The sequence below is a fragment of the Camelus bactrianus genome, chromosome 18, assembly GCF_048773025.1.
Source record: "Camelus bactrianus isolate YW-2024 breed Bactrian camel chromosome 18, ASM4877302v1, whole genome shotgun sequence".
NCBI lineage: Eukaryota > Metazoa > Chordata > Mammalia > Artiodactyla > Camelidae > Camelus > Camelus bactrianus.
Window position 1 is genome coordinate 6,840,697 of NC_133556.1, and position 13,462 is coordinate 6,854,158.

Below are 13,462 nucleotides of genomic sequence, written 5' to 3' on the forward strand. Positions count from 1 at the left end.
GTTTTTGCTGCATCTCTCTGTGACCTGGCGAAGTCCTCTCCCCTCTCTGAGCCACCTTTTACACAGCTATAAATTGGGACCGTGGATTGTGTGGTTTCACCGGCCACATAGGTACTGAATGAGGTCAAAGATGTGAAAGGGCTTTGTAAACCCCGGAGCCCGCGTAAATGGTAATGTTTCCAAGCTTCTACCCACATGTCAGATACAGACACACACATAACGTGCATGCAAATGTTCACGCACGGAGACACCCCCCACAGACTCTCCCACCTTAGACCTGAGTGTGCACGTACACGCTTGCGTGCCCACAGGCACGTCCTCGTGTGTCTGCACCTTGGTGCATGGATGGGACGTGTGGGTTGGTCTCCCTCTCTGCCGCCTCCCATGCCCCCACCCCAGCAGCAGTGCCCTGACCCTCTCGGAGTCACTGATGCTGCCCTGATGCCCCTCCCAGGTACTGGCCCCTCCGGCCCCGCAGCCGTTACCAGCTTGGGTTTGAAGAGGGGCAAAGGGACCATGTGAGCCTTACGTAGCAAAGGGACTCAACTCACTTTGGGGAGGAGTCTCATTTCTTAAAAAAATGCATTTATTTACTTCCTGCCTTTCCCCCACCAACTCCCGCAGAAGTCTAGGGCCCTAATGTTTTAGAAAGTGATGCCCTCAGCTGGGGGGAGGGGCGAGGATGGCGCTTGGGAGAGGCCACGGAGCCCCACCCCACAGCCCTCAGTGTGGGAGTAGGAATTCTGGAGGACAGCAGGGTGGGGGCCATTGAGGGCAGGGCTCCAAGGAGCCCCCTGGGACTTCAGGCATTTTCAGCAGGCCAGTTCTTGAGGCTGCCAGGAAGATGGTTAAGAGCCAGTGGTACCCCCTGACTGCCTTGGTTTGACTCCAGCCTCTGACACTTACTAGCTGTGTGACTTTGGGTAAGTTACCTAACCTCTCTGTGCCTGAGTTTCCCCATCTGTAAAACAGAGATATTAATGGTTCTCCCCTCATTGCGTTGTTGGAGGAATTAGACAAATTTCCATGAAAAGTGGTGTATCAGGTCTTGCCCTTCCATTAGTGTCTGGCACACAGCAAGTGCTCCGTGAGCATGAGGTGCATTTTCTTCTTTTGATTATTCTTTTGACCTGCATCGCTCCACACGGACCAGACCCTCTGGTCTTGTGAAATCGGAAGAGACCATTTCCTCCCTTCCTCCCCTCCCACCATGACACAAGCCAGAATATAATGATCTTCAGCATCAAAAACATCACGTCCTCCTTATCTCTACCTTAAGCCCCTTCCACTTCTTCTGGCCCTGGTGGAAATGGAGAACAGCTGTTCAGGGGCTGCAGCGCTTCCCGTGCACAGGGAGGGAGCTCCCGGCACAGAGCTGCCAGGGTGCGCCTGGGACAGACAAGCCCTTCCTTCCCTCTGAGTCCCCTGAGGTCCTCTAGGACCGGCTGCCTGGACAGTGAGCTGGGATCTCTTTCCAGATATGCTCACCACACCCCCCAAAGGTGGCACTGCTGCCTCCCGAGATGACTCACGACATCCTTGCAGCCCCGTGTGATGGAGGAATATGCCCTCCCCCCATTTTTTAGAATACAAGAATGAATGAGACATGACCCCTGCTATGGCTCCACAGGGAAGAGGGACACACGAAAGATCTTCCCATCTGGGCTGCTGAGTGCTGTAAGCAAGGTGTGCATAGGGTGCATGGCAATTGATTGGAAGGTGGGTGCCTGAGCCTGCCTAGAGTGGTCAAGGAAGGCTTCCTGGAGGAGGTGGTGATGAGTAACAATTCACTGATCAACCAGGTGGGTTGGAGGCCATTTCTAGATGAGGTAGCAAGACAGGCAAAGGCCAAAGGCCTGGAAGAGTGAGAGGTGCTCAGAGCGTGGCAAGTAGCCCACACCGGAGGGGTTTGTCAGGGCATCCACATCAAGAAAGGACTTTTTCAGCATCTTAGAAGCCCTTCCCCTGCCTCTTCTGAGAACTGCCCTCCCCAAGGTAACCACGAGCCTGCAGGCCTGCTCTGCCTGTGCTGGAAGTTTAGATAAAAGGGACTCACGCAGTGTGTGCTCTCTGGGGTCTGTCATCCTTGTGAGATCCGTCCACACGGCTGCCGGCGGTCTGCGCGTGCTTGTTGCTGTCCATTTTGCGAACTGTTCCATTTTGCGAACACTCAATTTATCCAATCGACCACTGATGGACTTTGGATCATTTATTGTTTGGGGTTATTATGACATACAATGTGGCTGTGCACTTTCCTGCATGTGTCTTTTGGTGGAAGTATTTATTCATTTCTGTACCTAGAGATGGAATTGCTTCCACTCAGCCCTATTAGAAACCGCCAAATGTGTTTTTAAGTGCTTTGTCCACGGACACTCCATTGATACTGTCTTACTTGGAGTCCCAGTGGCTCACACCCTCTCTAATACTTGCCCAGTTAGTTTTTAATTGTAGCCATTCTGGTGGGTGTGTGGGATTAAATCACCCTACTTTAATTTGCATTTCCTGATATGGCGAATTAGCTGAGCCCCTCTGCCTATGACTACTGTCCACTCGGATGTCTTATTTTGTGGTTTTATGTGCTCCAAACACCTCTTCTCTAAGTGATAGTCCTCTTCATTCTTTTAATGGTGTCGTCTGATGAAAAGAAATTCTTAATCTTAATGCGATCCATTTGTCAAAGTTTTCTTTAATGCTGATGCTTTCTGTGTCCTAAGAAGTTTTTATCTAGTCTGAGGTCATGAAGGGGGTTGCCTGTGTTTTCTTCTAAAAGCTGTATTGTATTTCTTTTAGCATTTAGCTCTGCAACCCATCTGAAATCAATGTTCATGTGTGGTGTGGGTTGGGGGTCAGATTCTTTTATTTTATTCTTTCTGTTTAGCTATCCAATTGACCCAGCCCATCCTTCCTCCACTGTACTGCAGGTGTGCCTTTTTCATAAACCAGGTGACTGTATAATTGTGGATCTATTCGTCTATCTTTGCACCAGGAATACAATGTCTTAATTAATGTAGTTTAATAATAGATATCAATTCTTGTCATGCAAGTTTTCCACTTTTCTTCTGTTTCTTCCAAATCTCCTTGGCTATTCTTAGATCTTTGCATTTTCGTATGTATTTTAGAATCAACCTGCAAATTTATACACACACACATACACACACATGCATAACATACACAAAGCTTTCTGAGATTTTGAATGGGATTGCCTTGAATCTATAGATCAACTGGGGGAGAATTAACATCTTTACAATACAATGCCTTCCCATTCATGAACATAGCATATCTTTCCATTTATTTAGACCTTCTTTAACTTCTCTCAGTGATGTTTTATAGTTTTCAGTAGATTTATTCCTAGATAATGTGATGCTTTTGTGAATAGTATCATTTTAAAATTTCATTTTCTATATGTTTCTTGTCAGGATATAGGAATATGGTTGGTTTTTGTAAGCTGTCTTTGTAGTCCAGCAACCTTGCTAAATTAACTTAATAATTCCAATAATTCCTCTTTAGATTTTGTTGGGGGAAAAATGCTTTGGGATGTGGTCCAGCCATGGTACGAGACCCGTCAACCTGGAACTCTGGGCTGGATGTAGACGTGGAGAGGGGGGAAGACAGACTTAGCCAGTTAGGCAAGCAGAGGCCGTAGGGCCATGGTGGGGTGTGGAAGTCACAGACTTAGCCCATGTTCAGCCATGGTTCAGGCACTACTTTTACATCACATTGAGAGTTGCTGCCTCAGCAGGGCACCTAGCCCAGCCCACCATGGCCTTATGGGAAAGGAAGGCCTGGGTTCTGATTCTGGCCTTTAACCAACAAGCTGTGTGGCCTTGAGTACATAGCTGAACCTCTCTGAATCTCATCTTCCTCACTCACTAAGGGAGGGACACATACCAGGGTATTTCTGCCTCTCACCCAGTAGGTGACTGATTAACATTGGTAAATTGGTTTCACTCACCAGTGTTGTCCCTTCCCCACGGGGGGTTTCTGAACATCACCAAAAAGTTCTGCAGTCCAGGGGCTGCTGATGTGAGGATGGAGGTGACCAGCTACCACTGCTCTGAGCAGCTTCAGTGCAGCTGCCCCTTTGGGGATTTGTGTTTCCATGGCGAGGACACCCATGCAAGGCTGCCCCTCTCCAAGAAGGAACTCAAATTACTCTTCAATAAAAACTCTTGGCAGAAGTTCTTGAAAAAATCCTGCCTTCTCTGTGATCCCTGATATAGAAAAGGATGGAATTTAATTATTCTGTCCTGTCCACAAGCCCCACAGCTGGGCCTGGCACCCAGCCACAGCTCCATCTGACCAGAAGTCTCCTGGCCCCAATAGGGTTCATTGCTCTGGCATGTGTCGGGGAGCAGAAAGGAGGCACAGGGCAGGGCCCCCACCACCCTTCTTTTGGGGGTATGTGTCTTAGTAAAACCCAACTTGTCTGCAGTCACCTGGACAAACGGCTCTCTCCACGTTAACTGGAAAGGGAGCTTCCCAGGCACAGGGAAGGTGTTTTACAAAACTCCTACCGAGGCCTCTGTCCTGCCCGCGGGGCCGGGCTCAGAGCACCAGAGGCACCTAAGCGCTGCAGGCTGAGCTGGAAACACCAGCACTGGAGGAATCTAGAATCGTCATGTCTTGGTGGCCCCAAGGAGTCTGGGGACCCCAAGAGACTCTGGAATGCCAGCCTGCAGCTGCCTTGTTTCTTCATAAATAGGTACAATTTTGTATACTTTTCACACAGCATCATAAGCACATTCCATGTTTACCCAGTTAAAAATTTAAATTACTCTATGTACATTGTTTTCAAAAGGCCAGTAGCCCTTCAAGGCTTACAATGAGTCCCCTTTATCCCCTCTTTACCCCCAATTTTCATCCCCTACGGTCAAGCTTTTTGGGGGGTGGGGAGGGAGGGCTTACCTCCACAGTGCTAACGAACATTTATAAATTGCTATTTATCTTAGTTTTTAATCTTCAGGCTTTCTGTTGACTCCCTTCTGTGGATGGTTCTGGTGCTTTTTTCCAGCCCTGACCCATCCCCCATGTCTTCTCCCAAACAAGTGTATCGCACTGTGGGTCAGGTCCATAGACAATGAACAGTGTACTGCAACCCAGTAAATAGTAGTCACAGTCGATCCAGGTGGTCTCTGTCTTACTTCAGCCTTTTCACTTTCCAGGAAGATAACAATTTGGTTTTTTATTTGCTTTGTTTTCAGTGCCACTTAGCATATCCCTAATTCACCCCGCATTTTCCAAAAGAAGTTGAATTCTCCCTTCCTGATGTTCACACACATCAGACTCCTTCTAGACTCTTGTCTCCTGGTCTCATGCGGGCTGGTCGTGCTGCAAGCCTGCAGCACACTGTCATCAGGGGACATGCCTTTTTTCCTCTTCTTAGGCTATCCTTCTGCGTCTCTCCCATGTTGAACTTCTCGCCTTTATATGCCCGTGTTTTGGGCCCTCCTTTCTCTGGTTTACTCCTTTGTTTCAGTGGAGTACATCCTTCAACATCTTCCTGAGAAGAGGTGCATGGAGTATAATCGTTTTGAGGGCACACGTGTCTACAAATGCCTTCATTCTACCGTCAAACCTTGAGGGATAGTTGAGCTGGGTGCAGGATCTTAGCGAGAAGATCCTCTTCCCTCAAAAGAACACCTTTATCTTGGAGATCGGAAGGAGTCTCTTGGGCATTGGGGAAAGCTCAGGTGGTTGGTCCTGGCAGGTGTGGGCGTGGCCTGGTGGGAGGGATGTGGCCTGCAGGAGGGGTGTGGCCTGGCTGGGGGTGTGGTGGTGAAAGAAGGCAAAAGACACCAGGCAGGCAGAGGCCGTACCCTAGCCAGGATAAGACTCTTTCCTGAGACCAGTGGAAACTGGTCAGCATTTCTGACAGAGGGTGAGATGACCAAAGCCTCACCGGTGGAGGAAGGTCCGAAGTGACCTCCAGGGTCCTAGTCAGGGAGGAGGGAGGCACTCAAATAATATGTGGCCCCAGGCTGACTTCTTGGGAGCAGCAGAGCTGACTCTGTGTGTGGTAAGATAGAAAGGTGCCCGATGGAGTTGTGCTGGGCCCAGCCCAGCTCTTGTCATGTTAGGGAAATGGAGGCCTCTCAGGACCTCCCTGTTTCTGGGGTCCCCTGTGCACACTTGTGGCCAATCTAGCTGGCCTGCCCCACCCTCTGTCCCCACAGCATCTTACCCCATTGACCTCCTTGGAGCTTTCTTCCCCTAAAAGGGCCTAGGAGTCTTGGCTAGGGTCAAAGGCCTCCAGGGGGATTTTAGGGGTCCCCTCCAGCTGGGTCCTGTCGGATTGGCTGCAGGTGACATCCCCCATGCATATGCCCCCTGCCTGCAGGCCATCTCCAAGACCTCTCAGAGGGAGCTGGGCCTCTGGGGACAGGACCACTCATGTGCCCTGGCTGCCCCATTGGGATCTTATGGCGCAAGCCTCATAGTGGACTCACTCTGCCTCTTTAGATGTCTCTGAAGATGTCCAGGTGTTTCTGGATTCTTGGGAATCCAGCCTTGTTCAGGAGGAGGGTCCCAAATTCTGGGCACATCACCAGGAGCAGGGCTAGCCAAAGGCCCATGGCAGGGAGACTGGCAACTACCATCTGCAGTGGGTGCTCACAGCCCAGCAGTGAGAGGCCGAGGCTGAGGGCCAGGTGGCAGGAGCAAGGAGCCCAGGACCCCGAGGCCCTTGGAGCTGATCAATGTAAACCCCTTTCACAGATGGAGAAACTGAGGTGCAGGGAGAAAGAGAGTCTCTCAAGCCACACAGTTAGTGGCCTCTATAATTCTTCTCCACTGACCACACCAAGTAGCCAGTTTCTCTCTCTCTCTCTTTCATGCACACACACCTCAGTATACACACACACACACACATACACACCAGTTTGCCTGGCACAGACACACTTGCGATATACTTATGTTGGCGAAGATTTCCTGACACATGTTCTGCTTCTGTGTCCTAGACACTGGGGAACCCTGGGGGCCTGTGTGTGTTAGGATTGTGGGAATCCTCAGAATTCTAGAAGATTCGAGTCTGCATCTTAGCCAGGGGAAACCAAGGCGCAGAGCCAGGCGGGTAGGGCCTCGGCCAGTCTCAGAGCCAGGCTCAGCCCTGTCAGGGCCAGTTCCATATTTCCACCGCTCCGAGGAATAATTAGAGAAAGTTAAACAGGCATAATTTAACTGCTGGTCGAGGACAGAGTGCCAGAGGAACCATAAAACCCGCCCAGTCTCAGAGTGCCTGCCCGGGCAGGTGGCATGGGGAGGCCGAGCTGGCAGCCTCGCCCCTGCCCGCTGGCTGGGCCTCTCCGCGGCCGGGGAGCTGGACCCCCTGTGCCCGCTGGCAGCCAAGAGGCTCCCTGCGTGCCAAGCAGGGTGCCCGGTGCCAGAGCAAACTAGGCCTGGGCCCAGCACGCTTTCCAGAAATAGGTTCCTGGGGGAGCCCAGCGAGCACGCTCCCTCGCTGGCCTTCCCCTGCGCAGGGAAGCCTATTTGCTGCCTCAGACCCTGGAAACGCTCTGTTCAGGGCCCCTCCAGGCCTCCGGAATGTTCCCTGGTTGGGGCTGCCGCTCTTGCTGACGCCTCTCCCCCGGCCGTCCTGACTCTTGCTCTCTCTCCGTCCCCCGGGGGGGTGGGGGGTGCCCTCCTGTGCGCGGAGGGGCAGCTCAGGAGAGTCCTCCGGGCCCGTCCTCTGCCAGAGTCACGCGATGCCTGTTCCCTCACAGGACACGGCTGCTCTGGGAGGATCTTGGGCCTTTGGCTCAGAGGGCAGGCACCATATTCGTAGCGCTCTGCTACCCCCCATCAGTGTTAGCACCAGGTCACCAAGGGGCTTATGGCAGCTACCATGCCTCCAGGTGGATGAGGGGGTGCTCGGGGGTGGGTAGGGCTGGAGGGTGAACGGAGGGGTGGGGGCTGGATGAGTAGGTGGATGGGTGGGGGGAAGACGGGTGGGTGGGAAGGAAGGGGGAGGGGTGGAGGTAGGGTGGGTGGGTGGACAAATGGGCCCCTGCTTGTTTTGATGTCTGTCTTTCCCATGAAAGGCCTCTCAGAGGCATGGGTCTTGGGCCATCTGTACTTAGGAGGGAGGCACTAAAAGCCCTCTGGGGCTCTTTCCACGTGGTTTGGCCTTGACTGAGGGCCCGAAGGGACCTGGCCATTGTGCAGGGTTGGGGGCGGGTGAGGCCTCCCTGTGTCTGCAGGCTGGGACTCAGCTCCAGGCTGCCTTTCAGTTGCTGGCTCATCCGCTGGGATGTCCTCTGCCCGTCTCTCTGCTCTGTGGTTTGTACCTTTTTCTTTCTTGGCTACCCCCTTCCTGAGAGGAGGTAGAGGGAAATGTGTGTTCGGTCCCCCGTGCTTAACCAGAAAACTACCCCCTTTCTCGCTGGGTCCTTTGTGAAGTCCTGCCCCATCCCAGAGTCCAGACAACTGTATACATTCTTCTAGTGGCTTTAAAGTTTCAGTGTTTATACCTCAGGCTTTAATCTGTTTTATGTATCGGGGTTACTGACAAGGTTTTATTGGGGGAAAAAAGAGTTCTGTTTCTAAAAAATGCTTAGAAACAACTGGCCCCAGCCCAGGGTCGATGGGGACGGTGATGGGGGCGGGAGGGGCCTCTGCCAGTCCACCGAGCACGCCTTGTAAACCCCCAGGTAGGGCTGGTGGGCAGAAGGTGGCGCTGACCAGCAGTCCCCAGCCCCGAGGCTGGGAGGCTGGGAACCCCTGGGGAGGACACGTCTGAACCACCTTTTTCTAAGACCCTGGTGGTCTCCTTAGATCGCTCACAGAGCAATTACCATTTTAGAACAGGGACATTTACAACATGGTTTGCATTCAGTGGTAAAGATGGGGGACCTCTCCAAAGACAGACAGGCTGAGGGTAGGGGACTGGAGACCCCACCGGTGAGCCTGCAGGCCTCGCTGTGGCCAAGGGGTCTCCGACCACCAAGTGGGGCCTGTTGAGTTACTCTAATAGCTCTCGTGTGTCTGTTTAACCAGAATGGGGTTCCTGTAGGGTCAGGCTTTGAACTAAGGGAGGAATCGAAGCATCTCTTGACTTCTAGAGCAGTAAAAGCTCTTTAGAACAGCTTTGAACCATCTATTTCCTCATTAAAGAGCTTTGGATCTGTGGGGGAGACAGACATAAACAGATGATTACAGCCCAGGGAGTTGCACGCCTGGGAGGTTAACCGTTACTGGTCTCCTAATTGGCCTTCCGGCTTCCAGGCCCTCCCACTCCCACCCAGTGTGCACTTTGCTGCCAGAGTGAGCTTTTAAAAATACAAATATGACCTTGGCTTTTACCTCCTCTAACAGCTGCCCGTTGGCCTCAGGACACCGAGTTCTTCCTCCCAGGCCTCCTGTTTAAGGTCCAGCCCACCACTTCAGCCTTGGTGGTCCCAGGTGTGCCAGGCTGCTGGCAGACCCCCCCCATGTTCTGTTCCCCTCCAGGCCTCAGCACTAATTCTTCCCTCCGCTGAACCTGGTCAATCACTGTGCAGCCCTCAGGCCTCACCTTTCAGATGCCGCTGCCTCCAGGATGCCCTCCCAGACCATCCTCCACTCCAGATGGGCTTTGGTGTCTGGTGATGCTCTTTTGCATGTTCTGTCCTTCCAGCCCTACAACAGCCCTTACCAGCTTGTGTCTATTTACCCATACAATTCCCTGGACTGTCATTCTCAAAGTCAGGGAGTACACCTCATTTACTACCCATTCATCAACTGTCAGATATTTTTTTGAGCCTCTGCGTTGTTCCAGGTGCTGAGGTTCATGGGCAAACAAAACAGACAAAAGCCTCACCCTTATGGCACTCAAAAGTTGACAAGGCATCCTAGGTGCTGGCTTAGACAATTTGCTGAATAAACAGACAGTAGGATGTATAGTGGATGCTCAGAGAGGAGGCTCAGAGGTAGAGCAGGCTGCATGGAGGAGGGGGCATTAAGGATAAGGCTTTGAAGGATGAGCAGGAGTTTTCCAGGCACCTAGTAGGAGATTTCCCTGCCTGCCTGACCAGAGGCTGTCCTGGTGACTGGGCTGCTCTCTCCCCAAGATCTACTCCACTCTCACCTCTTCTCTTTCAGAATGCATGAACTGTACCCGGCTCAGCGACATGAGTGAGCGGCTGACCACGCTGGAGGCCAAGGTCAGATGGCTTGGGGATCCTGGGCTTAGGGAGCTGGTTGGGGAGAAGAGGTGCTTTGGCCCCAGGGATCCCAGCAGGCCTGAGCAGCCTGATTCTAGGGGTTGCATGCTGTTTGAGGCCTCAGGGGCTCTGGATGACCTTCTCTGGGCTGAGCCAGCCTCCTGGGGTTGGGGAGATAAGTGGGGTGAGCAAAAAATCTGGGGGTCCTTGTCAGCAAGCTGGTCTGGGTGTTGGCCTCAGTGGCTGGGAGGCTGGATGCCCAGAAGTTGACTCCTCAGTGGAAAGGACAGAACCACAGCCCTGGGGCAAGGGTGTCACCTCGGAGGGAGAGTCCTGGTGTCAGAGGAGGCTGCAAGTGTGGCCCACTGGCAGGGAGTCCAGAGTGAGGATAGAGCACCAGGGTGGGCTGAGAGACCCCCACAGCAAGAACACAGAGCAGCCCAGAGGTCAGCCGCCAGCCCAGAAGAGCCTGACAGGCAGGTGCTCCCTGTGGACACACACACACACACACACACACACGCACACAGCCCTTGCCAACCCTCTATCACCCTTTGGCCCTGCCTCCTACCTTGAAAGCCTGACCGTGAGGGCACCTGTCCAAGGCCATGGGGGCTACAGGTGACAGCCAGATGGAGCCAGGCAGATGTGGGACCACAACCCACCAGCCGGCTGACTCTCACGAGGCTCCCACCTCCTCGTCTGTGGACTGGATTGAAGCACCAGTTTTGCAGGGCTGCTCAGAGCCTCAGATGACATAGTGGTGGACCCCGGCTTTGGAAATGGTCACGTGCTGGACCAGTGTGAGGATCTGTGTTACCCTCTATGCCATGTCACTGTCCCCATCTTACTAATGAAGGCACAGGTACATGGGAGACATCCATGCAGAGCACGTGTCTTGAGAAGCCCCAGTGCGTGAATGGCCTCCCTAGTCCCCACCCCCTTCTGCAGTCAGGAGAGTCCCCCAGCAGCCCGGGCCCCTGGGCACAGGCTGGGGGTGAGGGACCCTGTGCCCTCCTTGGGGTCAGTGGCTCTGTGGGGTGGGGGCAGAATGCTCAGAGAGCGGTTCTTGCCATGTGGGACAAGGTGGAGCTAGGGTAGCCCTGGGGAGAGTGAGGGATGCTGGGATGAACTCCTGGTACCCAAGATTTTAGAAAAGACAGGGTTCCCAGGCTGACTGGCCTGACGGACATTTTCCAGGCACCTGAAGCCTCTGTATGGTTTGGCTGAGCATCGGCTGACAGCCTGCCCTGGCCCCAGCCCAGCACCTCGGGGTGTTAAAAGTCACAGCTCTGGGGGAGGACTGGCACCATGCCAGCTGTCCCCCACCCACCTGGCCCTCGCCTATGCCCTCCCACCATGAGCATTTCTTCCCCTGGTCCTCCCACCCTGACACCTCCCTCTGCCTAAGGAGGCCGCATCATGGCACGGCAGCAGGTTGGGGGTGGGGTTTGCTCTCTGACCTTGAGGGTGAGGTCGTGGCCCCTCTGCAGACCTGGAGGACTTGGTGGGGGGTTGGTTGGGCTGTCTCTGAAATAGCTCTGCCTTGGCAGGTCCCTTCTCAGCTCTGGGCCTCAGTCTACTGCCCTGTAAAATGGGAATTGAAGGAGTCACTTCCCTGCCCCTCACTGGGTCGTTTTGAGGCTGGTGGATGGGATGAGCTCCAAGGGCTGTTGGGTGTGGTGCAGGAGAGGTATGCAGAGAGGTGGCTGCCATGCGTTCCTTCTGGATTCCCAGGTAGGGGATGGGAGATGCCTGTCTCTGCTCCTTTATCCTGTCTGGGTCTCCTTCCAGCTGCCCACCTGCCTGCTTTGTGTCCAAGTGTCCCCTAGAGAAACAGGGCCCCAGTCAGAGGGACCAGAGAGGCAACAGCCTGGAGAGGGAGGGGCACAAGCCAAGCTAGCCACCAGGACAGCCCTGCAGGCTCGGGGGCTGTGCTGAAGTCAGGGGAGCCTACAGAGGTCAGAGAGAACAGGGAACTGGGGTCAGGTGGGTGAAGGCAGAGCCAGGCAGGCAAACTCAGATGGGGAGTCAGAACCTAGGCAGCTGGCGTAAGAAAGCAGCAACCCAGAGGCCTAGAAATTTCGACTTCTGCTTCCTCAGACAAGAAACCTGTTTTGACATGTCAGGAGGGATGCATTCAGTGGCAAGTGACAGAAACCCTGCTACTGGCAGCTTATTCCTTAAGACACTGATTGTTAGTTCCACAAGAAGTCCAGGAGTTGGTGGTCTTGGGATTGGTTTGGTGACTCGAGAACCCAGGCTCTTCACAGCCTTCCTCTCCACCTCCTTAGTGAATTGACTTTCATCCTCATGGTTACAATGTGGCTGCTGCAGCTCAAGGCATCACATCCTTACACCTTGTTCAAAGGCAGGAAGTAGAGGGTGAAGTAAAGCATCCCAACAGATTCATTATGTCTCATTGGCCAGCACTGGGCTGTACACTCACCTCTTAGTTTCAGGGAGCTGGGAAGATGAGTACCTGGCCAGTCATGATTCCTCCCCTGGGGCACACTCTCAGGCACACAGTAGAGGGTTCTGGAGCCCGGGAAGAGGGAGTGGTTGGAGGCCAGGCGATCATGAGGGAGGATCTGCTCCATCTTCACTCCCTGCAGGGGCCCCAGTTGCCAAAGGGTCCAGACCTGGGAGCTGATCTAGGAATTCCTGCCACAGGCTGGAATGGCTGTTGGTGAATGGTGGGCCAGAAAGCCAGCCGGAAAAAAAAGGTTCCTGCCTTCCATCCTCTCCTTCCCCTCAGTTTACACTCTTGACTTCAAGGACCAGACTGAGTAGGAGGGAGCCCAAGGGGATTTCCCCATGTGAGGGTCACAGAAGCCTGGAGAGTTGACTGGTCTCTCGCGCCAGAGGGTGACGTCCAGGCCCATCCTCCAGGCCGCTGTGGCGTCATCAGGGCCATTGCCCTCAGTGGTTTTCTTGGGCTGAGTCCCCACGCCGACTGCTGCCTCCCTGGTGAGCTCATGGCCGGCAGGGATGGGGTCAGTTTCTCCAGGAGGTTGGTCACAGCTGGGCCTGTAGGGCTTGGACTCTGGCAGGGGCTGATTCTAACTTGGCCATGGTTAGGGCTCCTCTGCCTGGGTCTGTGGTCTCGGAGGCCTTGGTGTCTGTGTGGGAGGTGCTCGAGGAAGAAATGAGCCGGGTCTCTTGTGCTGCATGTGGCCAGGCTGCAGGTGACAGGTCCCCTTAGGGCACCTGGGAGTCCTGCCACGAAAGAATTCCTGGGCTTGACCCTGGGAGCCCCTCCCTGATTCCTCCAAGGCACTCCTAGCCACATATTGCTCCTGGCTACTCCTTGTTAAATGCGTCCATCT

The 13,462-nt window shown here is 53.7% G+C and overlaps 1 protein-coding gene across 5 annotated transcripts in view; it reads left to right on the top strand.

The window, feature by feature from the left end:
• COL26A1 (collagen type XXVI alpha 1 chain) overlaps positions 1-13,462 on the top strand; it is a 156,215-nt gene that overhangs the window by 125,953 nt on the left and 16,800 nt on the right. For all 5 annotated transcript variants that reach the window (XM_074345846.1, XM_074345848.1, XM_074345850.1 and 2 more), the window contains exon 4: positions 10,075-10,136. In XM_074345846.1, the coding sequence (XP_074201947.1) occupies positions 10,075-10,136 (62 nt within the window). The remainder of the gene's footprint in view (positions 1-10,074; positions 10,137-13,462) is intronic.